Raw genomic sequence first — 27,056 nt, 5'->3', positions numbered from 1 at the left:
GGGTATTTTTTTCCAAGGGAACCCCATGGTGATTTTCTAAATAATTGCCTACAAATACACAGTATATTGATAAAGAATAGGGGTTCTGTGGTCATGCCAGCACAGTTTTCAGTCTGGCTCCAGCATTTTGTATGTGTGTGATTTGAGGGTGGCACTTAAGCTCTCTAGGCCTCAGTTTCCCCAGGTAATGGTGGTACTCACCACATGAGTTCACTTGAGAACTAAATGATACAATACATAAAAAGCACTTCGCAAAGAGCATCCCATGTAGCAAATATCAATGTTAATTTTATTATATAAAATTGGTATCAAGATAAACTAAAATGAATAGGAGAAAATGTAATTTTGTATTTCTAAATTTGCATGGTGTTACAAAATACACACACAGATTAAATAAGCTCTTTTTCTTTGTCGAAATCCCTAAGGTGACTCATTACTATATGTACATTTTGAATTATAATTAAATTTGAAGATACTTAAACCATCTTTTATTTTAAATTTTACTTGGAATAATAAAAGGTAGATTAAGCTTACAAAAAACTCTTTAAAATGTACTTTTTTTTTTTTTTTTTTTTTTTTGGTTCCTTGCCTGCTGGGTGAGATTTCCCATCAATCAGACATCTGGAACATTTCCAGATAACAGAGTTTGAAGATACTGAAACTTTTGTTCCCAGAAATAGATTTGACTCTCTGCCTGAGTTTCTACTAAAAAAAGCATAAAATCAAGATAATATAGCCTTTTTGGCAGAGAACTAGAAACTGAGAGCATAGTTATATTTATACTATGGTTGCAAAGATCAATCAATAAATTTTCCATCACTAGTTATTATAATGGCTTTATTATATTTAATTAGAACTTGAATATTTATGGTCTACTTAATCATTCACCTTCAGCCAAGAACAGTAAAGAACAAATAAACTGTCTAGAAGTAGTTGATACTTTAGGATTCTTTTGTATGATATAAAGGATTTATAACAAAAATGCCCTTACGTTTCTCAAAATATGTTCAAATGTTACATTTTGAATTAATAAAGCATTAACTCTTCTTTAATAACTAGTTCTATGTAATGTGGTAAAAAAAATCATACAAAACACTAAGATAAATGCAAAAGTTATATTAACTGAAAAAAAATTAAATCCAATCAATTGAAAAAACTTCTATTTAAGAAAAATGTTCTTTGTAATTTATACTCAATAATGTGGACTGGTCCCCTCGCAAACATCTGTGATAGAATTCGGTGGGTCAGAGGCTGTTTTCTGAGAACCAGGCATCAGTAGGCATTCATATTTGGAAGATGAAGTAAGAAAATTAATCAGAATGACTGTTTCTTCAGGTCTACATATGGTACTTCAGATATAAGCTGAAATCTGAACTGATACCCAAGAAAATGTTTCCAAATCACCGAAGAATTTTAAAGCCCTGCAAGTTACCCATAATGATGTCACTCTCACTGTGACATTGGAAAAGGGAAATAGCCAGTCCTGGGAATAGTAACAGACCTGCCAATTCATTCATTCATTCGTTCGTTCATTTGTTCATTCATTCATTCATTTCACATACACTGATCAACTGTCTTCCCTGTACTAGACACTATGGTGGATGCCATAAAGACATCTAGGACAAGATTCTTGTGACCAAGAATATCGAAATCTATGAAGAGGGAAGACACTTGAAAAGATTTAAACTGCATGGGGATAATTGCTAAAACAAATATATGGACCAAATTCTAATGGGAACGTCCCCCCACCCCCGAAGATTTAGTAAATAACCACTATGATGAAGTCAGAGAAAGTTGTTCATGTGCACACATGCACACACACTCACATAAAATAAAATTTCAGCCAGGTATTACAGAATGAGTAGGAGTTTGCTGGGTGGGGTATATACAGATGTGACAGGAGGATGCAAAGATAGTCTGGTCAAAACAATCTTACCTAAAAATATGAAGTTGTAAGAAGGAGTGATGGTTCAGAGTATGTGCTGAGTGTTTTGTACAGCTGAAGAGATGGCTGAGGTCAACAGTTAATGGTCTTATAAGGAAAGCTATACTTTTGAATTTAATTTTTTAGATTAAGGAAATGGAGAGGAGTCTCATGCTTACATTTTAAAGCAAGGAAACCAGAGGCCAGAATCCCAGGTTCTCACATAGCCCAAGGGAGAGTCTAAGAACCTTAAATCATTGTGGTGACAACTGGTGTGCAGAAAGGAGGTAGAGAAATCTGTCCTGGTCCTATTGACCACATTGGCTGAGCGTCTGCCTTGGAAGGGAAAATCTTCTGAGATCACTGACAAAACAAATAAGGTTGAGGCACAATATGGAACTGCTGCTTTAAGAACCCAGAATATTTTATCTGATAGGGACATAAAAATAAAATTATTGTTTTCTATTTTTGGCACCACTTTTTAGTTTTTAGAAATAATCACTGCTCTGAATAGTTTGGCAATTTAATCATGTTAACAGCCTAGAAGGCTTGATCTATGTTTGAGCCATTTCTACATGCCCATGACACCACCAAAATGCTTTGTTTGTGAACCAAGATTCAGTTCTTTACATATGAAAGTTATTCACTTGAATTTGACATCAATGTATAAACACTTGAAGCCCTGGGAACACTTACTCTGCAGTAATCCAAAGTAGCAACATATTCATAAGATCCTAGAGATAGCTCTGGCTTTTCATAGTGGTCCAGCCTTCTCCCGATGTGGTCCAGATGTTGGAAATAGAATGGTGGAACTAATAAAAACAAAATAAGAAAGGAAATCTTTTGTTTTCATAACACAGACAACTTAGTAAGTTCTTAAAATTTATTATGGGAGGAAAAGAAGTAGTTGAGGGGAAAAGTATATTAAAGCTAGAATGCAGTATATTCTAAATATCCAGTACTTAAAAAGCATGTGTGGAAAGTACAAAGGTTTCCTAAAAAATCCTCTTCACTCTTCTGCAAGTTACAGATGACACATAACATTTGTGATTTAGACCTCTGTGAAGAAATAGGGTTATCCCTGTTTTAAATTGTCACAAAGAAAATTTAATTCTCCCTAATTAATTACCTCTTTTAAAAGGAATTCTGGCTTTTCTATTTAAATTTTCAATGTACCTAACAGAAATACACGTTGGTTATTTGGACTCTACTATTAACTACAATATTTATTATCCTTTAATTAAGAGATGCCTTCAGCCATGGAAGTTTGCATGGTAATCTTTTAATGTTTGGACTTCAGAGTGGAGAGGATTACTGTATTAGGGAAAGACTATACCACTAAGATCTCAGCTGAGAACTCTTAATTTGATTCAAATGTCTAAGAAGGTTAGTTCTGGCAACGACCTGGAAGTCATCCAACAGCACAGGAACACTTATGAGTCACACACTGAACACTTGGACAAATATGGCCTGGTATCTCTGTGAAAACAAACTCCTGTTGCCTTGAGATTAATAGGGCTGGCTATTAAACCACTGACAATAGAAGTATTTAGAATAACCAGCAATGCTCTGGTTTTCAGCATTTCATAAAGAGCAACATTTGCATTTGTAAAACCACAGAAGTAATGCGTTCTCTTTTAAAACTAACCACTCAGGATTCTTTATTTTTAGTTGTGAGCCAACATGAATTACAAGACTGTTTTTGTAGGTTGGACTTAAAAATAATCACCAAGAATTGACTTTTCTATTTTCTTACCATAACATGGCCATTTCTTTTTAAAACAAGTTTTATAACACTCATATGTACATATGGATCTCTGAATTTGGAAAATTCAATGTCTTGTAAAGATTATGGAAGTGGGAAACTGACAGTCTCAGCAGAGATAAGTAAACTACGAGGGCCTAAACCTGCAATTTTGTTACTTTTAGTTGAGGTAGATGATGTTATATTGGCTATTTAGGATTATGGTATGGTAATTTCTACAAAATGTAAACTACAATTCATTTTCATTCACATATCTACATGTAACATGTGAAATCTTTCCCTTTAAAATTAATCTCACATTCATTAGCATTTAATATTATCTGTCAAGTTTATAAAACAAAATTCAAGTCACATGGTAAATTATGCACTGCCAAATGACACTTGTCTTCCTGCATGCCTCTGACTTCACATGCTTCCCACTGTGCAATCTCTGGACACTCTGAAGGGAAATAGAGTGAAACCATGTGACCAAGCCTCCTGGGTTCTTTCTAACTTCAATAAACCTCCGTCTTCTTTAAACCTAAATGAAGAATGCAGGTGTCAATGTAAATCTATAGGAGTCTGGCTCCTTTAAGGGACAAATACTTGACCCTAGTATGAATAACTCTATTGGAAAATGAACACGGCAGCCTCCTAGGAGTGAATACGCAAGGGAAGGGAATTTATTGTGTAGAGATAAAAGAATTCCAAGTGTTTTTTTTTCTCTACCAGGAATTAGCTGGGCTCTGAGCTGACACCCTGGGTAAGACACCAGGATGTCACACCAGATTGGGGATCCTGGATCTAAAAGCTACATAAATTTCTAATCACCTTCCTAAGAAAGTTGACAGCTTGGCTAAAGACATTGAGGAGTTGGTGACCTTGGTAGAGGCATTTATCCAAATGCTGCAGGAGAGGTCTCTGCCTTCTCATGACTCTTCCCCACAAAACTAAAGTACAGGGAAATGAATTGTCACAGGGCTCCTGAAATCCAGGTCCCAAGATTGAGTGGTAGCCAGTGATTTAGTTGCAGATTTCATCTAGGATGAAACAAGGTATAAGATCTACCTTAGAAAGAGAAGTAAGGATAGAGAACCAACAGAATCTGGTCTCACAGGGATACCTCACTTCGCACTGAGTGGACGCCACAGTTGGAGCAAGGAGACATCCCAAGAGGACCACAGGCTTTGAGATGAGGCTAGAAACCAATAATTTTACTCCACAGCAAGGCATTTTTAAGAACTGGCCAAAGTTTTAGTGAGGAAGACTCATAATACCGGTCTCCGGCACTCTAAATTGGAAAAAAACATGGACTGTAATGAGGATGTGGGGAAACAAGGAGCTCTCCCACCAGAGAACACTCACGGAGTTGAGCTGCCATGAATGTAATGACAGAGGCAGAAAGCTGTGCCTTAGCTCCTTGTCAGTAGGGAGTAGCCAGCAGCCATAGCAGACATGGCTCCTGGGCAGATACAGTGCTATACATCCTTCAGACCTGCAGAGAAGCATGTCTAGGAAGATAAGGAACAGAGGAAAACATGCAGAAAGTTCATGCTTTCGTAATCACCACATGGTTCTAGAGAAACTCTAGAAATGTAAATGAATGTGGGAATGTTTCAGGCTGAGTATGTGCTTTACTTAGCACCAAAAAGTTAAAAACACAGACATGTTATGAATATAATGAATGTAAGCTCCTTTTAGCAAGTTTGCGATTTTTTTCAACACCAGTCAATTCACGCTGGAATGAAAGTGAAAATAAAAATAATCTGGAAAAGCCCTTCAGAATAATGTTCTTCTCCTTCTTTAACAATCTAACGTTCATACCTGAGTGGAAAACAATCTATACATGTGTTAAAGCCCTTAGTTATCCCACAGCTTTTCCTAAATACTGATCAGCCCACATTTAGGAATAACTTGGAGGAATTAAAAAAGAGGGGAAAAAAATCTCCAACTTATCTGTAAACACAGATAAAATAAAAGTTCTTCTTTACAATATCTGTGGAAGGAAACCAACCAGATCATGCACTGTTTGGGACCTCCACGGCCCTCTCAGCTTCCTATAAATGCATGAACTTGCACATATAACTTCCCACAGGAAGCTGCTGTGTTTCTTATAAAACTTCAAAGGAGTTATTTCTCAATCCCCTTCCACAAAGGCTCAGTTGGAGGCAAAATAAAATTTTACCTCTTATGTTTACAGATGATAAAAATGAATTTTTGTTTTGTTTTGTTTTTGCTGTTCTTCTGAGTTATTCTTGAATGGGAGCTCATCAGTATTTAGGAAAAGCTAAGGTATAACTAAGAGCTTTAACATCTATTTTTTTCCCCTAAGCTAAGAGGTGCAATATATTTCAACTAATAAAGAGCTTTTACTAAGAGCATTGATTGGCATCACTTACCGTCATTCACACAGTTGCAAAATCCGCACTGATACCTCCTTCCTCCTTCAATGAACTGCATAAATGGGCACATGTAGGCTTTGCACCTGTTGCATCTGACTGGTCCATTCTCTCCATGATTCACCAAATAAAGGGGAGTCTGTAAGAAGCAAGTAAAATGAAGAGATAGGTGGGTATAGGATTTCAAGGTACTTCAGAAATGCTATACAATAATTGTAATTTGATTACTCTTCCAATGGCATTCATTAAGGAATTCTTAACCCCTGGTGTTCACCAGGAGTGTAAAGATGCCTCTCTTGATACCTTCTGACTTCAAAGAAATACCCAAACAAAAATTAATTTGGATTTTTATCTCATTAATAAGCACATATGTATACATGCATATTTACATATATGTGCATATATATATATTTATCTTTATGTGTGTGAAGGCAGAGAAAAAATATAATGATGCAATATTTAATAAAGCATATGTTAAAAATATCCTGGACACCTTATATCACATATTTTGCTAAGTTTGTTCACTGATTATAAATAAAGTGAATTGGGTCTGATTTTAAAAGCTCTAGTTTGTATAGTGCTCTAGTTTATTTAGATCATTCCATCAAATACAAAACGTTTCTTCAAAAATGCAACTACCTGAAGAAATATACAATAATGTTCACTTATTTAGGCAAGGACCCTGATTCTGCCTTTTCTGCTTCTTTATCCCATGACAAAATGTACTCTCAAAGTCACTGGTCATGCTTTGCCAGAACTGAAAAAATAAATATTTCAATTGCTTCTTCCTCATAAACATGCATAGAAACCATTTTACAGCTTGAAAGTAAAAAAATTCAGCATTAGAGTCTGCCTTGTTTCTCAACTCTTTTGGCTTTCAGAATAAAACCACAAAGATTCTTCTTGCTTTTATAAATCTCCCTTAGAGATAACATTTCTAGAAAAGCTTGAGAATTACAGGACTTGGCATGTTAACAAAGTTTTGCTTAAAAAAAAAAGGATGTAAATAAAGCAGACTGCTTTTTAATAGAGACCTGAAGAGGAGGAAGGTGGCGGATGAGACAGGGTCAGAAGGCCATTTTCTACTCAACTTAGAAAACAGATTTACTGTTTGTCCCTGTCCAGATGTTCAATGTGAAAAATAATCCACTGCAGAGGTTTCAGAAATGAATTGTGAGGTCTCATAGCAGAAACAACAACAACAACAATGAAAACAGGTTTGGTATAGGGGCGCCTGGGTGGCACAGTCGGTTAAGCGTCTGCCTTTACATCAGGTCATGATCCCTGGACCCTGGGATGGAGTCCCACACTGGGCTCCCTGCTCATTGGGGAGCCTGCTTCTCCCTCTCCCTCTGCCTGCCACTCCTCCTGCTTCTGCTCTCTGTCAAATAAATAAATAATATCTTACAAACAAAAAACAGGTTTAGTATAATACATAAAAGAATCGGGAAAGGGTTTAAAAAAAAAATTCAAGATTACTTCCCACCGCCTCTGCACTGCCCTCCCCACTCCTCTTGCCTCAAGGAAGCCAGAAAATGGATTGGACTTCTCATATACGGTCTCTTCTGATTCCTAAAATGGGCACAACTCTGGTGCCCCACTGGTAGGATTGTGACAGGGATTAAATGAGGGATCCGTGTGTGGTACCGAGCACTGTGCCTGGCACAAAGTTACTGGATGAAAGGTAACTGTTGCTGTCATATCTATACAGAACAACCTTTCCTCTCTCAAAATCATTGAGCTCAGGAGAGAGTGTACTTAATGGCAGAGTTATAGTTTGATCAGTTTAAGATAGGCTTGAGTTTCTAAAGGCATTCGTTTATACAAACATTTTGATTAGCTAACTCATCACTGTAAACTGCCACTGTTAAAATGATCTAGAAGGGAGGAAATCTACCTTCCAGGAAATTCTGATATAATCTAATGGTTAAAGCCGAGAGCCACAGAAGATTTTAAAAACCTTCCCCAGGAATTTGTCTTAAATGTATATATACTCAAATATTGACACATTCAATACTTTTTAATACAAAATCTGTGTTTGAGAGGCAAAAAATGACAAGTGTCTGTCCTCTTTAGCTGGTAATAATAACTAATCTGAAGGGACAAAAGGCAAGCAAACAAAAAGATGCAGGTCCCAACCAGAAATTCTCAGGGCAGTGAATGGAGAATTAGAGGAAGAAGTGAAAGATAACAAAAATGTAGTAATAAGATAGCTTTTTCTGGATCAAAACTCGAATTATCCATCATGCCTTTGTTGCAGTTCTGTCCTACAGCTTCATCTCTGAGATCAGAAGAGTCTTTCAAGAATTAAAACAGGAAGAAAGTCTGCAATTTGCCTGCACTCCAGCCAACTTTACTTTTCTCATCCTTTTATTTTGAGAGTTCAAAGACTATAATCAATTCCCTGAGAGACTTTAGAAATATGATGCCATTATTTGCCAGACAAAGCAGAGGTAATAGGAGGAAAATTAACTTATTTTTACTGATATGATTTACCCAAAGGCAGGCCCAGCCTAAAGTTACCATGAAATTGTCAGCAACTAACACCTGAGCATTCCAGTCCTGGCAGATTCAAACTTGCAGAACCAAAAACGAATGTCTAGTAATAAACTAGAGTCAAGTAGTGAGTGTATCTAGGTTGTTAAATACACTTACATCTGTTCTATTTTCAGTCTTTTGGAAACTGGATGATGGATAGGTAAGTAAGGTCTTCAGACAATTGAGGTGACAGCAAAGAATGTTAAAAGCTTTTTAACTGTTTACATTTTCTTTTGGGGCAACAGGACAAGGGTTTCTAAATTACACTGCCTTATTTCATCTCTCTCAGGCCATGTTGAAAACTATCAGAGATTTTCTTTGCTCTCTCCAGATGTCTGCTTATCTGTTCTACAGTAGTCTGCATGAGCTCATAAATAGCTAATCTCACTTTTCTTCTGAGTTCAACTTTACTGTACACACATTTTTAAAAAATCAAATTACTTCCCCAAAAAAACCTCTAAGTTGTTTTTCCTCACCAAGGACATTATATCATATTTACTTCACTCACATTTTCAGGTTTTATAATTTTGTTTATAAATGTGCTTTAATCTTCTGGCCTCTAGTATATTCCTGTCTGCTCTTTCTTTTCTGTTCTTCTCTTAAATGGAAAAAGTGAAAGGATGAAGAGACTGGCTCTAAAACCTCATCTGGCTATTCTTGGCTCTGGTCCCGTGTGGCATGAACATACAACATACAACACAGAAGTGATGGGGAAGCTGAGGAAGGAAGAGGAAGAATAATATTTGAATCTTTTGCTTGTAGTTTTGGATTACCAGGGCTATGCTTGTCCTTTATTGATGCTAATTTTAATTAAGATGCTTTAATTGAATAAAATGTCTCTCTTTTTTGTGATGCTCCAAGAAAGAAAGATTATAACTCACTGAGAAATGAGGTTCAGTGTTCAAATGATATAAGTGATTTAAAAACAAAACAAAAACTTTTGGGTTATTTTTCCAAGTAAAAGGAGTAGACAACAAGATGTATCAATCAATAACTCCTTGGCACTACCGCTACAATTTTTTAAAATTTTCTTACATTAACATATTATCAGTTTTCCAAGTATGCCTGCCATTCTCTCAGGTAACGTCAACATTTGTAAAGTAGGTGCTGAGTATATTATGTGCCTCGGTCGGCATTCAGTCTGCCAGGATAGAAAAGACATTAAATAAACAGGCATGCAAATATGCAATTAAAAGAGTAAGGTAGGAATAGAAAGAATAGTTGTGAAACATTCATTAGTAAAAGTTTTCTTTAGCTTAAAAGGCAATGTTAAACTATTCGGATTATATCCCCAAAGCAAAAATAGATACTCAAAGAAAATAAAGTACAATGTTGAAAGATCCCAAGTGAAGAACTGTTATGATTTGTAACCTATGTGCTTTGCTTTGGCACCTATATATCTAAGAAAAGTCTGAATACACAGGTCTTGCTAGATAGTCTTTTAGATAAAAGATGAATACCAGAAAGCACCTCAATATTAAAAGCTGATTGTAACCAAATCAGGACAAGAAAATATGAGGGTGTTTTTGTAGCATATATCCAGTAGATGGCACTGTGCAACTAAAAATTAAAACTATATACTTGGTAGGTAATAAAATACTCAATGATGCTACATTCATTTTATGTAACTCTAATAACATTTAACTAAACTGATGTCAGCTATTACTCACAAAATTAAGAAACCTATACTCCTAAAAAAATTAAATAATGGTTAAAAATATTCTGGATGAAACAAAATAAAAAATATGAAATACAGGCTACCTTAAGCATATATTGTATAGAAATTACAGAATTTGTCAAAATTAATGAAGATAATAGCCAAGAAAAACTTATTTTATTTTTTAAAGATTTTATTTACTTATTTGAGAGAGTGAGAGAACAAGCAGTGGGGAGAGTCAGAGGGAGGGAGAGAGAGAAAGAGAAGCAGACACCCTGCTGACCAGGAAGCCAGACACGGGGCTCAATCTCAGGACCCAGAGATCATGACCTGAGCCGAAGGCAGATACTTAACTGACTGAGCCACCCACGCACCCCAAGAAAAATTCATTTTAACTTTCTAATCTCTTACCAACTTGTCCTTGACTATATGTGGGAAAATACGCCACCCCAAAGTATAGGGCAACCTAAAGACGACCTGGGAAGAGAAGGGCCGGAGGATGCAAATGCTCCCATGGCCAGTGTCCACTTCCTACTTGCCACATTCACATTAAAGGCCAAAATTAACAAAGCAAAGTCAGTGAAGCTTGCATCATGGTGCTCAGCAATACACTGTGATGGAGAAATTCTTTTCTTTTTAGATTTTTATTTATTTTAGAGAGAGAGAACACATACACAGAGGGGAGAGGGAGAGAGGGATTCCTAAGAGGACTCCTCACAGAGCATGGCCAATGTGGGGCTCAATCTCATGACCATGAGATCACAACCTGAGCCGAAACCAAGAGTCGGACACTTGACTGCACTACCTGGGCTCCCCTAGAAATTATTTTCTAAAGCAAACATCTACCTTCCTGTTGGAACATCAAATCACAGGCAGTGGTGTGGATGAAGGGAGGAATAGGACAGAGAGGCAGCATCTGAGAGTTCAGGAACACCTTGACTTAGGAAGGCTGCACTTGCCCATATCCAGGTATTACTGGGTGAAAACTCTCACATTGCTCCACTACCCGCCTCCTTATTTTTCAGCACCAGAGTTCTAAGTAAGAGTTCTAGAAGTTCTAATACATATACATAAATTCTTTAACTACCTACTTTCCCTTGTCTTAATACTTGCTTAACAATTTAGAAAAAAAAACCATATTTCCATTTTTAAAACAGAGTTCTCTTCCCTTTTTTCTCCCTTTATGTCCTTCAATAGAGGGGTCAAAGAAAGTAATCAGTCTCCTGGACTATATACAGTTGTCCCAACATGACCAACAGTCCACTTCACTCAGTGCCTGAAGGAGATACTTCAGCTTAATAGCTACTGGTAAGGGGAGAGAAATTTTTGCTTATATGGGTCCTAAATCAGATCAAAAGTTTTAAAGTAAGATGACCTGCGGAAGTAAGATGGCTTGATAAAGGGTCACATTCAACATCAATGATAGCCCCCAGTAAATCACTAATAAACAGGTATCCCTGGCAGCAATAGTTTCATACTGTCAAATGCATTTTGGCATGCAGCTACTTTTTGGGTTTGGGGTACTGCTTATTTTTTGGCTCCATATCAAGAAGAGGTCAGTTGATAACTTGGATTAATTGGGGGGGGTGTGAGTAGAAGCATGGAAATGGTATGTGAAAAGATAATCCGGAACCTGTGATGAACAATGACCCTTCAAAAATGTTAAACATGCAGACTATTAGGCATGCTGGAAGGCAAGCAGGGTTAGATTCCAGAGGCTTATGCCCAGAAGCTAGAATGAAAAGAGAGTCTGTATCAAGTGCACTTACTAAAGACATTTCCATAGGAAAGAGAAGTAAGAAGCAGCTTGTATGTGTTTTCTATCTTTAGTCTTGCCATATATGACATTCGGTCAGTCTACATGGAAAGAAAGGGAACAGGACAGTAGGCTACTTACTGTACACACATTTTCTAAACAGCAGCAGTGTTTTGTTTGACTTTTTAAAATAATAAATACAGAATGAAAGAATATTTTCTGAATGCCTTTTAAAAATGTTATGCACCTTCTGAAAAGAAACAGAGCCTGATAATAAAAACATTCAATGCATTGTAATAATTCTAAGCATATACTTATACTTCCTATAGATGTTTTTAGTTGGCCTTTGTAAATCTAAAACTGTGTTTTCATATTTCCAGAAAAGTATCCTCTTATTAGAGTGCACTTCAAAGATTATTTTTAGTTTTTTTCTCTGCAACATTATTGTTAGCCTATTTATTCTTACAGATACCTTAGAGCTTACATTGGATTTGAACATCTTTTTAATTTGGAAATGGGTCCTTTTCATGGGGAGGGGGGGTGTTTGGTATCATTTTGTGCATCCAGCACGGAAAATTCTAAAAAAATTTACTGATTCAAACCTATAGGTAAGATCATAACTATTACCTAGTATTATTCGTAGTTTAAAATGCTTTCAAATATATAAATATATAAAAATACCAATTTGATGTTGAGGTACTACCAACCTTCAGAGCGGGAATTACATCCATGGGTTCAGAAAGGAATGGAAGGTCAGTGATGGAAAGTGACTTGTCCAATAAATTGCAGGGCTACAGCTTGAATTCTCTTTCATTTACTCCACCCATCTGCCTTCTCTGTGCTATAGATACAGAAACTTTCTGCAGATTGCCCCTACAGAAAAGCCTACAGTTTCAGAGAAAGGCACCACTCTTCATGGTCTATGATTTAAACCAAGCCCTCGGTGCTCCCTGATAACTATTAAATGTCTCCTGTCATTTCTCTTCCTATTTCTCTATAGGAGCTGCTTTATACCTTTTCAATCTCCAAATAAGCTGTCTTTCCACCTCCCTTAGCAGGTCATTTTGTCTCCTTGTTCAAAAAGAAAATAGAAGACCTCGGAGAGGAACTCCCTGGACTTTCCACCTCTAATTTAACAGCATCCACTTAATATTTTTCTTTCTCTCCCTTTCCTGTTACAAGGGAAGGAGTGTCCCTTTCTCCTCCTGACTTGGCAGAGACCTTGTCTAAACTGGAACCAAGTCTCAGATTGTCTTAGACATTTCAGCTGTATGTTCCCATATTATCTTGTCCCTGACAGCACTCATCATCAAAAGCTTTACTTTTCAGCATCACTAGTAAATTCTCAGATCCATGACTCACAAGTCTAACGTGTTTATTGTTGTATTTCCTAGGGCACAATATCTGAAGAGTGGGCAGTCAACAGTTTTTGAATGAACAAACAAAATATCTATCAGGTACTCACAAATATACTGCCGTAAACTTAGGGCAGTTCATGATAGGTGCTTAAGCCAAAAGTGCTAATAAAAGAAAAAATCACTTGTGGTGGGAGGAGGTGGTCAATGAAAGCTTCTTTCAAGGAAAAGATGAGTAATTATGAGGAGTTATATTTTTGCTGACTGACAGAGAAAGACAATTTTAATCAGTAAGGATAGTGTAACACAGGAGGAAAACTTGGGTATGTTGGTAGCTAGTAGGCAAGTAGCCTAAATCAGCTGAGATGAAGGGAGATAAAGAGGAAAGCTGGACTGATGCCGTGGAGAGCCTTCAAAGACAGGTACATCCCGAATGGCCATGTTTAAGATACACATGTGCACGCCCATGTGTCCACACATACACACAACCACATACACCTCAAATGAGTTATACTATATGGTAACGATTCTGACAGAAGACAGTTAAGAGATTTTGCCATTCAGTAAATAAATGATGTCTTTAGAAAAACAGTACATTTGGCATAGGTTTTGAAACCTGCTTATAAATTAGTGAATTCTATCACGTTTTATAAGTAACATGAGAGATTTCTAGAATTTGTTTCCTCATCTCCTGTACTTTATTCAGTTCATAAAACTCTAAAACATAAACTCAAAAGATGTTTGAATATTTTAGTTCTAATTTTTAAAGTAATTTTTAAGAGGCGGTGGGGAGGAGCGGGAAAGGGAGACAAAGAATTCCAAGCAGGCTTCATGCCCAGCACAGAGCCCAACATGGGACTTGATCTTAAAACCCTGACATCATGACTTGAACTGAAATCAAGAGTTGGATGCTTAACTGACTGAGACACCCAGGCACCCCACAGTGAACTTCTAACTTAAAAAAAAAAATTTACTCCTTAATACTACATGTAATACAGCTTCAGATTCACCACTGATCCCCAGGGCCTTAATTACAGATTAAATTCTCAAAAAAATATTTGTTTAATGACTGATAAGGAGGAAGAAACAGAAGAGAAAAACTGATTTGAAAGAAGTCTGAACAACAACAAAATAAAAAATGAAGGAAGTCATGCTTAAACTTGAGGATATGTGCCAGTTCTTCTATCACAAAAGATTACGTCTGGATGTGATAAACCCTAATATGCTAAGTTCATCCCAAAATATGCCCAAATAGGAGACTTTTCCTGCAATGGCCAAAAGTGCCTTAAAGCAAACCCAGCTGTAACCCTTCTACCCAGGGCCTCTAATGCCAGGAGGGCTTTTTAGTGGAAAGGTCAAGTCGGACCATATGCTAAAGTCCAAGGAAGGACTACTTCTTATAAGAGAGTGTCCATAGTTTTAAAAGAGAAAATAAATATCAGAGAAGAGCCCATCATAATATCAGTTTTCCTGAATGGCAGTCCTAGTTCATGACTAAATTATAAATGGTAGGTGATGGTTCTAAAGCAAAAAAGGTCAGATTATATTGGGTGTGCTGATGCAGTATTCCAAGTGCAGGTATATTTGCAAAGTTCAGCATCACTTTTCTTGTTGGAACAGATATTGGAAACTTTTGAGTAAGACACTCCTTCCCAAGGGGCTATGATATTTAGAAATTCTATAGTTGAGAGATATTTTCCCACATTTCTTTTAAACCTTGGCCTATTATAGTTTATCTTTTATCCCTAAGGGAGAATTATATTTTGTTGTCTAATTATAGGCCACTTGCAGAAGACATATTTGTTATAAGAACGCACAGAGGATGAAAATATATTTTAGACTTAAAAGCCTTATGAGTTGTTTGTTTCTTCCATAACAAAATAATTGCCAGTTTTTTGTTCCTCAAAGGAAAGTTGTAAAATACTACACTTTAAAGACGAAAGTGTTAAAAATAATAAGCCTAGAGGCATACTCCCTTTGACTCTCTGACAGAATTATAAGTTAACCAGAGTCTTCCCTCCATTTATCTCACTTCTTTATATGGCCATGAAAATACCTTTAAAACATTTTCCTCTATGTATGAGTCAAGTCTCTTTCTTTCTTTCTTTCTTTCTTTCTTTCTTTCTTTCTTTCTTTCTCTTTAAATCTAAGTTAGTTGACATATAGTGTAGTATTGGTTTCAGGAGAATTTAGTGATTCATCACGTACCCAACAAGTGTCCTCCTTAATGTCCATCACCCATTTAATCCATCTGCCCACCCACCTCCCTCCAGTAACCCTCAGTTTGTTCTCTATAGTTAAGAGCTCCTTATGGTTTGCCTCCCTCTCTGTTTTTATCTCATTTTAGTTTTCCTTTCCTTTCCCTATGTTCATCTGTTTTGTTTCTTAAATTCCACATATGAGTGAAATCGTATTTTTGTCTTTCTCTAACTTATTTCACTTAGCATAATACACTTTGGTTCCATTCATGTTGTTGCAAATGACAAGATTTCATTCTTTTTGATCGCCTGAGTAATATTCCATTTTACATATATATACCTCATCTTCTTTATTCATTCATCGGTCAATGGACATTTGGGCTCTTTCCATAATTTGGAAATTAGACACATGTCCCTTCGAATCAGCATTTTTGTATCCTTTGGATAAATACCTACTAGTGCAATTGCTGGATAGTAGGGTAGTTCTATTTTTAACTTTTCTTTGACAAAGGAGGTAAGAATATCCAATGGAAAAAAAGTCTCAACAAATGGCATTGGGAAAACTGGATGGTGACATGCAGAAGAATGAAACTGGACTACTTTCTTACACCATACACAAAAATAAATTCAAAATGGATGAAAGACCTAAAAGTAAGACAGGAATCTACCAAAATCCTAGAGAAGAACACAAGCAGCAACCTCTTTGACCTTGGCCATAGCAACTTCTTGCTAGACACGTCTCCCAAGGCAAGGGAAACAAAAGCAAAAATGAACTATTGGGACTTCATCAAGGTAAAAAGCTTCTGCACAGAGAAGGAAACAATCAACAAAACTAAAAGGTAGCTGACAGAATGGGAGAAGATATTTGCAAATGATGTTTTAGATAAAGGTTTAGTATCCAAAATCTATAAAGAACTTACCAAACTCAACACCCAAAAAACCAGTTAAGAAATGGGCAGAAGATATGAATAGATACATTTCCAAAGAAGACACCCAGATGGCTAACAGACACATGAAAAGAGGCTCGATATCAATCATCATCACGGAAATACAAATCAAAACTACATTGAGATACCACCTCAGACCTATCAGAATGGCTAAAATTAACAACACAGGAAAAACAGATGTTGGCAAGGCTGCGGAGAAAGGGGAACTCCCTTACACCACTAGTGGGAATGCAAAGTGGTGCAGCCATTCTGGAAAACAGTATGGAGGTTCCTCAAAAAGGTTTCATTTCCAAAGAAGACATCCAGATGGCCAAAAGACACATGAAAAGATGCTCAACATCACTCATCATCAGAGAAATACAAATGAAAACCATGATGAGATGTCACCTCACACACGTCAGAATGGCTAAAATCAACAACACGAGAAACAAGAGATGTTGGTGAGGATGTGGAGAAAGGAGAACCCTCTTACCCTGTTGGTGGGAATGCAAACTGGTGTAGCCACTGTGGAAAACAGTATGGAAGTTTCTCAAAAAGTTAAAAAAAAAAAAGAGTCAAGCCTTCATTTAAATGATACCTTCTCAATCAGGCTTACTGGACTACCCTACTAATCTGAAACCTGCCATCTACCCCTCCCCACAGACAGCCTTCATCTCCCTAACCCTGCTCTGTTTTTCCTTCCTCCATATATTACATCATTTGCTCAGTATGAGGTCATTGTCTTGTCTCTCTCCATTAAAATGTAAGCTCCATGAGGGCAAACAGAGATCTTTATCTGTTTTGTTCACTGACATATCTCAAGTATCAAAAACAGTAAGTGCCATATATTTGGTGAACAATAAACATCTGTTGAATTAAATCCTTGTTGGAATATGTTAGAATAAATAAATTAACAGTCATTCATGCAGTTCAATCTGCTGTCAATGTAAATATTGCTTAGTTACCATCCCTGGTGGACAGCCACATATACTGGCTAGACCATTTCCAAGTGATATGGCAAACCATTCTTTGTAAGTTAACTTGATTTGGGCAAATGGTCAAAAGCCATTTGGAGGAAAGACTTGAAAATAGGATTTAAAAAAAGTTGAGAAAAAAAATTTTCACTTCAAAATGCATGTGACCAATTCAAAAGCATCTGGAGAAATAAATACATCTATATACTTTTTATATATCATTAATAAGCTGGAAGGAAAGGGAAGATGACTGCTTAATTTATCAAGTAAACAATAAAAATTGATAAATATGAGCTAATATACATTTTCTATCATTTTTCTTTAAGAAAGAATATTAAAAAATATATAAACAGAATTATATGTTTGGAGTATTTAGATAAAAGGCTGTTCAAAACTTTTAAGTTTTGAAGCATAGTAAAGTTTGGAGCATAGTAAACCAAAAGAAACTCAGATCTCATTCCTACATTAAAGTACTTCAATTTATCTCAGTAGTTCAGTTTTGGATTAAGAAAAGTGATTTCTGGTGGATGAGTTCCATATCTATACACACCAGATTTTATAATTTTGACTCTTCTGTTTACCTGTATTTTGCAGAAATATTTTTTTCTGAAAGTCAGTGATGCTCTTATTTTCCCAATGAGTAAGATTTTAAAGATTTTAATCTTTTCTTTACATGTCTCATATATCCCCCCCTTTCCCACTCTCATAAATACACACACACACACACACACACACACACACACACACACACACAGCATATAACTTCACATTTACAGTGAGACAATGTTGAAAGAAACTAACATTAGGGGTGGGGGAGATAAAATTGAAACCTAAGCTAAACTTAGGAAGAATTTAACTGTCCAGGAAATCCTTTAGGCAACTGTTACCCTAGTCAGCACAGGTGTTTTTGTCTGCCAGCAACACTAAAAGCAAGGATAATTTCCAGTGAGTATCTAAATGGCGATTTTTTGTAAGAATATATGTGTGGTAAAGAAAACATGTTCTTTGATATAGAACATGGAGATGCAAGTAAATGTCAGATGCCTGGATAGAGATGACTCCAAAATGCAAGTCCTAGCCTTAGCTTGGTTCCCAGGGAGTCAGTTCCTCTTTTATTTACTTTGTAACTCATTCAGTTACAAATACAACATTTGCACACAAAGCAGATGTTCAATAAATGTTTAATCATATAGATCTTTACTCTGAAACTTTCATCAAATTACTGGGCTCGAAAATTCTAATTTACTTCCATATATAAATGACACTGAGTAATGAAAATATCATATTAAATATTTATTTAGTGCAAAAATGTTCCAGACACTATTTTAGGTCTTGGGAGTGCAATAGTGAGGAAAAATCAGATGTGTCCCTACCTTCACGGAACCTAGTGGGAGAAAGACATCCATCAAATACATAAATACAAAACTGCAAACTGTGACACATGGTATAGGTATGAGTTACAAGGAATATAAATGTGGGATATCCTGGAAGGCTCTTCTGAGAGGGTGACTTTGAACTGAAATCTAAAAGTTGAATAGAAATTAATTAGGCTAAAAAGACAGGATAGTGTGTGAGAGATTAGGGGGAAATTATTCCAGCAAATGTCCATGAAGAAGCTCATGACAAATCAAAAGCTATATAAATGTTTATGCAATGGTGAGTGCTTATCACTTGAATAATAAAGATAGAAAATGTATGATATACTATCGAATAACAGTACCATGCAATGTTTCTTTTTAAAAATGTAAATGAGCAGCTAACTCTTTCCACTTACATATGAATGTAAATGTGGAGTCTATATCAATTTCCTCCTTCTTGGGTAAGCTGTGTAGCTAGAATCACTGAAGGTATATGATAACATCCCTCTTAAATGTATACATTTCAAGTAAACCTAAATTATTGTAGATCATATTTCTCCTCCTTGTATACCGTACAGTCCCCAAATCAATGATTGCTGAGTTAAATAAAATTTTCCACGGAGGAGTTTAATATTGTATAGCAAATAATCTTAATAATAATGATAAAGATGATAGCAAGAGTAACTATCATTCCTTATACGCGCTTATTATTTTTAAGCAACTATCAGGTAAGTAGAGTTATCATAATTTTATTTATGAGAAATGAGGCCCTAAAAGTTAAATACTTTCAAGGTCATATTACCGGAAGTGGCAGAATTAATATGCACACCCAACTTCACTCCAAAATTCCTGCTTGCTTTACTCATAATTATGCTTAACTCCTGACAAAGAGTCACTTCAAAAATCACTTGTGCTTCAGAGAAAGTTGGGTGTCATTTTCAGACATGAAAGGTTTGCATAATGTTTTCTTTTCTCTCTCCCTTCCTTCCTACTTTCCTTCCCTCCTTCTCTCCTTCCTTTCTTCTCAAAATAGGATTTTGTTCAATTTTTTTTTTTTTGGCTTTTAATCAGTGGAATGCCTAGTAAACTTTCAAATATAAAACTTTAAATTATTTTATTCTCTCATACTTGATCACTAAGAGGACATCAACTGTACAAATTTTAAGCTGTTGTATTATCTAAATAACCATAAAATTTGAGTAAAGTTAGAACCAGGAAGCAAGGCATAAATAGTGTATTTCACAGATTCTAAAATCTCATCAATCATAAGACACACAAAAGCTTCCAACTAAACAAGACACAATGCTAAGAACTCCTTTTCAGTAAGAGACATTCCTGTTTTAGAATGTTAAAAAGTGAAAAAATGTGGGGCTTAGAATTGATGAAAATGATAGCCAGAGGCTCTAAAATAAATTTCCTCTCCAGGGTGGCCCCTCATGAATGTCCAGCATTCTACATCCAGTAAGACTGGTCTTGGCTCATATGTTATGGACGACACACACTCAATCACCAGGCACAGAAAGTCACAAAACTTAGCAATCACTGAAAATTAAATCAAGGCAACATGTTTTCTTCTTTATTCTTATTTCTCCTGAAGGTATTCTCCATTTAGTAAACAATAAAGATTTACATGAATATATTTGGTAATTGAGAAAATAAGCTTGGTGCATTTATCACCTACACTGTAACTTAAAATAGAATTCTAATAACCTTTGCCCTGACAAATGTGACTCTCCCTGTATGTCTGCTATAACACCATTCTAAAAAGGGACAACATTCTGTTCTTCAGCTGCCAAACTTTTTCATAGCACTATATAAACAGTGACCAAAATCGTTAAGGGATAAGATTCAGTTTCTAAAGTAACTTTATATATTAAAGTATTTTAAATGTTATATTCATAATTCTATTTCTATTTGAGTACATGTATTTTATTTTTCCAAGTTTTTATGTTAATACCTTCTAAAATATTGCATTAAAGCAGACAACTTCAGATTATAATGCACATATTAAAAATAGATTCAGGCTCTTGAAGCTTTCATTTCAGAATAATTTAAGTTATAAGTATTCTTAAGTTTTTTTAAAGGACATAATATTATGTCATAATCAATTTCATTTCAGGGCATGTTTTTCATTAAAGCTAGCTAAATTTGGGCTATATGTAAAAAAATGCGTAGTCTCACAATCTTCATGTGCTTTTTAAATGAATAATACACTGCAAATTTCTTTTATTAAAAATATAATATAGACAAAACCACTCTGGGTTGGGTTTTGCAATTTGTTCACTAGAATTTCTAATAACATATAGGATTTGTGATAAATTCATGGTAATCCACGCTGAGTGCACAATAAAGTGGAAAAGAAGGGTAGACACTAGCAGCCTTCTGGGTCTATAGAACATCAGAGCCAGACTTCTCCCTCTTGGGAATAAAGGCCCAAGGTCACAATACAAGGCACAGTAGAGACCGAAAGTCATTTCCTGACTCCCAACCCAGTGTTCCACCATTTGGTTACTATCTATTGTACTATGGAGAAAATAGTCAATTTTTATTGGCTTCTATCTTTACTACGATCAAAATTTCTCCCTACTTGTTTCACTCTTCTGCTCTTTATGATGAAATATAACCCCTCATTAATATATGATTGAATACTGTGAAATGTGTATTCATTAGTTTGTGCTAGAATACATCTACAATCTCTCAAATGATTTTTTTCTTTACCCACAGAGTTAGAGAGGTGAATGAGGTTATAAGGGAAGTCTGTAGTCATTTAAAAGTACCAAATAAAATAGGATAGCCAAAGTAAGATAAAAACTTCACTTCATTAAGTGACATATTTATCAACAGGGAACTTAATAATTAAGACATACTGTGCTAGGGGCACCTGGGTGGCTCAGGTGGTAAAGCATCTGCCTAAGGCTCAGGTCATGATCCCAAGGTCCCTCTCCCTCTGAACCCTCCCCCCTGCCCCTACTGCTCATGCTTGCTCACTCTCTCAAATAAACAAAATCTTAAAAAAAAAAAAAAAAAGACTGTGCTAAAAATATTAATTTAGAGGCCTAAATATAAATATAAATTTAGAGGCCTAAATCAACCACCGTTCTGTAGTTTGGTTTATTTGTCATTTAAACCTCTATCCAACCCTTAGAGTACATTTCTTCAACTAGGACCCTTACTGCATACCCAGCCTACTGCTGGATTTTGGATGGTCTTTGCCTTCAAGGAGTGCTAAGCAGTAGCTTAAAGTCACAAGACTTCAAGAAAAGAGGTTAAGACACACATTTCAAGATAACTCATGAGCTTACAGGAGCAAGAAGTCCATTGCTAAAACCACTGCCAGCAGATGTAGTCAAAGAACTTGGAATGTGAAATCTTGAATTCCAGCAGCATTGGTCGGAGCTCTGCTTTAACAGCCTCAGAACCTGTAGAGCTTCGACATCTATAAAACTCAGATAACACCTACTTCACAAGCTGCTATCTTCCTAAAAGATAACATACAGACACAACACTGCACCTCTAGTGCATTAAACCACAGTGTAAACTCTGTCAAACTGTCCAATCACACCAGCAGGACTGGCTGAAAAGTCAAATGCATGACGACCAAGCAATCACTCCCGCAGGTGATGTATATGAAATCCACCCCTGACATAATATGCTCGTGTTGGGTTTATCCTCTGACAGTCTTTTCCTTTTTCCTTATCCCCTTTGGTCAGTTCTTTGACATCTATTCCTGTTTCTTTCAAATGGCTTCTTCATATCTACTGAATCTATCAGAATATGAACAATCATTAAGAAAAAAGAATTTAAACAGTGTTTAATAATAGGACAAACTTCTTCATTAAGTCATAAGTAAGGTAAAACTTCCCTGAACGTAAGCTCCATAGAACAAAGTTGTCCCCATCAGAGTTTTTTCCATACTGCACAAAAAATTAGCTGGGTACTTGCAACTTTTCTGGAAGTCGTAGACAAGAGTAACTCATCTTGTTTTTCCCCCATATCCCTAAAGTTCACCTCAGTTCCTAGCACAGAGTAATTAGGGGATTATAAATCAAGTGAAATTTAAAGGCTTCGGTAAAAATTTATCTGCACTGCATTAATTCAATTAGAAAAGAAATTACTTTGACTATTACATCCATTTATAATCTAAAAAAATATAAACAGATATTTATGAATCTAGTCACAGATGCAGTAAAAGCTTCTGCCATCTGGTTTATAGGTGAAATTACTTAATGTCATGTATAATTAGATGTACACACCTGTCCAAAATGTAAAGATTTCCTATTCTGAAGAAAATGCAAAATTAAGTATAATCTTTAATCCTTTTGCATTGGAAATCTAAACTATGTCTACCTTCGTTCTTAAAATACAGCATCAAAAATAAAATCACAAGTTACTAAACAGAAGGGCTTAAAAGATAACCAATTACTTTTCCTGAATGAATATCTCATAGTTATCTTCATTGAACATGGCAACAGGTTTCACTTGAAACACATACAAAAAATTATAATTTATATTAGGGAACATCAAATCTTAAACAATGATGACATATATACGCCCTTGGAAATAGCATGCATCTCTAAAGCAAACGCTCACAGGGAACATTCTCTAATCATAACTGCTTGGATTAGGTTTAGTTTTGTAGGCCGTTGCTAACACAATGGCATGCTTTAAAAGGTTCTGTCAAATAGAACCAACTAAAAAAAACCCAACTGTATTAAATCCTTTTTTTAATCCTTTTGATAGATGCCAAATCAAGATATCTTTAGGGATATCTTTTTGAATTGCAGCAATGATAGCAATATTAGTCAGGTAAGGAATAAAATCTTAAAATTTTACTATACCTAAAAATAAGCAGGTCATTTATTGTAGAAGAAAATAAATTCAAATGCTACTTACATGGAGAATAACAGTATTCATACAATCCATTTACCTTTAAGAAAGATACTTTAAAATTTATTTCCCTGATTATAGGTTATAAATATCAAAAATCAGCATGTCCTTTATTTTCTATTATTAACTATCATTGCTTATTTCTTATTTCTGGCTCCAGCAATTAAATATATGGTAGTACCATTTATGAATATATGGAACAATGAACTGGTTCAGGGTGTAGAGATCACAAATTCACTGTTGAACACAGCAAGTCTGAGGTTTCTATGAGGTACCCAAGGAGAGATTTCAGGAAGGCATTTGGATATGTGAATATGCAGGAATGACTGAGGAAGAGAGTAACAGCACAGTGATTTGGAATTAAGGACCCACATGTCAGACTGCCTGGGTTGGAATCCTAGCTCTGTTATTTAATGAGTTACACAAGTCTGTGCCTCAGTTTCCTTATTTCTAAAATGGGATAATAAATAGATTGATGTGAAGATTAAATAAATGAACATATATTTTAAAAACCCTCACAATTGTGCTCATTAAGTGCTAAGTCTGACTACTATTATTCTCATCAGTAACAGCAGATGATATTTAGTCTTTGGAAAGAAAAGGAGCCTAAAGAGAGAAGAGAAAATCCCAAGTCCATGCCTTGGTGAACCCCAATATTATAAATCAGGAAAAACACATAGGGGATAGAAACAAATACACCAGGGAGGTGCCATGGAAGCCACAAGACGAGACTCTGTCAAGCAGGCCCAAATCCTGCCTCACCCAGCTCATCAGCACAGTGCAGCAGTGATGGTTCCCCAGGGCTAGTGGCTCGCCTCATTGAGGCCCAGTTAATTCCCAAACAGGAAGACAAGTTTTTGGAGAGTACAACCTTTAGGAACTTCTTCCTGATGTTTTAGCACCCCTTTCGTATTTCTTTTTACCTGTAAGCCTATTTCAACAAATAAAAGTAAATGTACTTTTTTAAACAAAGAATGTCTTCATTCAACTCAGGAGACACTGCTATGTAAGAGACATAAATATAGTATATTCCTTAATATCATACAATTTCATTGGTCAATTATACCTCTCAAACAATACATAAGATATGTATATTATATTCAGGGTAATCCTGTTTTTAAAGGTCTAAGGAAAAAGGAAGAGCTTCTTCTATAGAGAGAGCTGCAATAGCAAAAAATAGCAGTCAAAATACATTTACCCGGTCAGTGTGCAGAATCTCTAGCAACATGAAAAGAACAGAGAATGTTATTTTCTCAAGTAGAGCTTCTCCCTAAGTCAGATTCCAAAAATAAGTCACCACTCTAAACTCATCCATTTATTACTTTGGGAAGCACAAAGACTAAAATGCAGCATAAGTTTTCACCAAAGGAAAAAAAACAACTTCATGCTGGTAGGGAGTTAGTATTTGGTTAGATCAAACAACTTTGTTAAATAGAAAGCATACACATTTAGTCTGTGTATGAAATGTGTATATGCATGGGGGGCATTTGCTTGAACTAACATTTGAAAAGTTTTTCTCAATACTAAGTTTTATTTTCAGGAACACGTCACTGAATAATTTCATTGTTAATACTAAATGGTGGTAACAAGTGGTTACAGGTTCTGGTTTTGGGTATGAATGACTGCTGAGTTTTGTTCTGTTGTAGGGGTGGTTGGCCCCAGGCAGTTGTCTCATGGGGAGGGGCAGGGAGGAGAGCTAGTGTGCTGCTGAAAACTGCAGATTCATTGCAGTGAACAAGGCGCACTCAAGCTAACACTGCCTGGGGGCAGAAATCCCATGTATCCCATATTGATACAGAGTAAAGTTGCTGCCTGGCTTTCTTTTAAGGTAGAAGTGCTACCTTCTGATTATGAAAGTAACAGATTAGTGTACCATGATTCTGACAGCATAGGAATGAGTGAGGTAGAGAGGGCATATATGCAGTAATCCCACCTCCCCCCCAGAGATGTATCAGGGTTTGCTATAACATTCTCTCAGGCTACACTCTTGTTATCATATTTCCCTCAATTTCAGGATTCATATTTTAAATTTTCACAATTCTGAAATCTTACACGCCTTAAAATTGATACATAGAGTTACAACAGTGCTTGTCTTACTCATATATCATGCCACACAGCTGTTGAAAAGAATAAGGCAGCTCTGTAGGTAGTGACATGGGAGGAGTGCCAGACATGTTAATTGAAAGAAGAAAGGTGCAGTAGAGTGTGTATGTTATACTACCATATATATATATATTTTTTTTTAAAGGACGTAGACTTATATACTGGTATATACATTTTTCATTTCCAGAAGGAATCACAAAGAATAGGTTAAGATTGTCTGTAAGGGGGAGGATAGAAGGGTAGAAAGGGATCTTTTATTCATTGTATACCCCTTTCATCTAAGTTTCTATTTTACTTATTTAAAATTAACTGAGTCATTAAAAAGCAAAACACTACTACATATTACTATGGATTCATGAAGTCAATATATAAAGTTGCATATACGGAGGATGATACCAAATTCATTACAGTGTCTACCCCTAAAAGGGAAGGAGGGAGAGGAATGGCCTGTTAAGGAAATATCATACGTAGCTATGAAGTTTTAATTCTCATAAATTTTTTTAAGCAAATAGACAACATGTTAACATTTGTTAATGATGGGTGGTATGTATGTGAGTGTGATGTTATTCACTGGTAGTTGTTTAAATTTTGTTCAAAGTACAAAAATTGAAATAAAAACACATCTCATGGATACTACTCCAGAGCCATCAGAACTTCTAAAATTAGGGGCACCGGGGGCGCCTGGGTGGCACAGCGGTTAAGCGTCTGCTTTCAGCTCAGGGCGTGATCCCGGCATTATGGGATCGAGCCCCGCATCAGGCTCCTCCGCTATGAGCCTGCTTCTTCCTCTCCCACTCCCCCTGCTTGTGTTCCCTCTCTCGCTGGCTGTCTCTATCTCTGTCGAATAAGTAAATAAAATCTTTAAAAAAAAATAAATAAAAAATAAAATAAAATTAGGGGCACCTGGGTGGCTCAGTTGGTTAAGCATCTGTGTTTGGCTCAGGTCATGATCCTGGAGTCCCAGGAGTCCCAGGCTCCCTGATCAGCTTCTCCCTCTGCCCATCCTACTGCTCGGGATCTCTCTCTCTCAAATAAATATATAAAATCTTAAAAAAAAAAAAAAAGAACTTCTAAAATTAAAAATATGACAGCACCAAACAGAGAGGATAATGAGCAACTGGCACTCTAATGCAATGTTAGAAGGACTGTAAAGTGGTACAACCACTTAAGAAAATGGTCTGGCAGTTCCTTATAAAACTAAAAAATAAACATGTACTTCGTGAGCCAGCAAACTACT

At 36.0% G+C, this 27,056-nt stretch overlaps 1 protein-coding gene across 3 annotated transcripts in view; it reads right to left on the bottom strand.

Annotated features, from left to right (window-relative positions):
* Positions 1-27,056, bottom strand: part of SEC24D (SEC24 homolog D, COPII coat complex component) — a 107,366-nt gene that overhangs the window by 45,946 nt on the left and 34,364 nt on the right. For all 3 annotated transcript variants that reach the window (XM_019798919.2, XM_019798920.2, XM_034671300.1), the window contains exons 9-10: positions 6,068-6,206; positions 2,621-2,736 (exon numbers count right to left, since the gene is read on the bottom strand). In XM_019798919.2, coding sequence (XP_019654478.2) covers positions 2,621-2,736; positions 6,068-6,206 — 255 coding nt within the window. The remainder of the gene's footprint in view (positions 1-2,620; positions 2,737-6,067; positions 6,207-27,056) is intronic.

This window comes from Ailuropoda melanoleuca, chromosome 11 (assembly GCF_002007445.2).
Source record: "Ailuropoda melanoleuca isolate Jingjing chromosome 11, ASM200744v2, whole genome shotgun sequence".
Classification (NCBI taxonomy): domain Eukaryota; kingdom Metazoa; phylum Chordata; class Mammalia; order Carnivora; family Ursidae; genus Ailuropoda; species Ailuropoda melanoleuca.
Note: the sequence above shows the minus strand (reverse complement) of the source record. Positions and strands in the feature narration are given on the sequence as shown.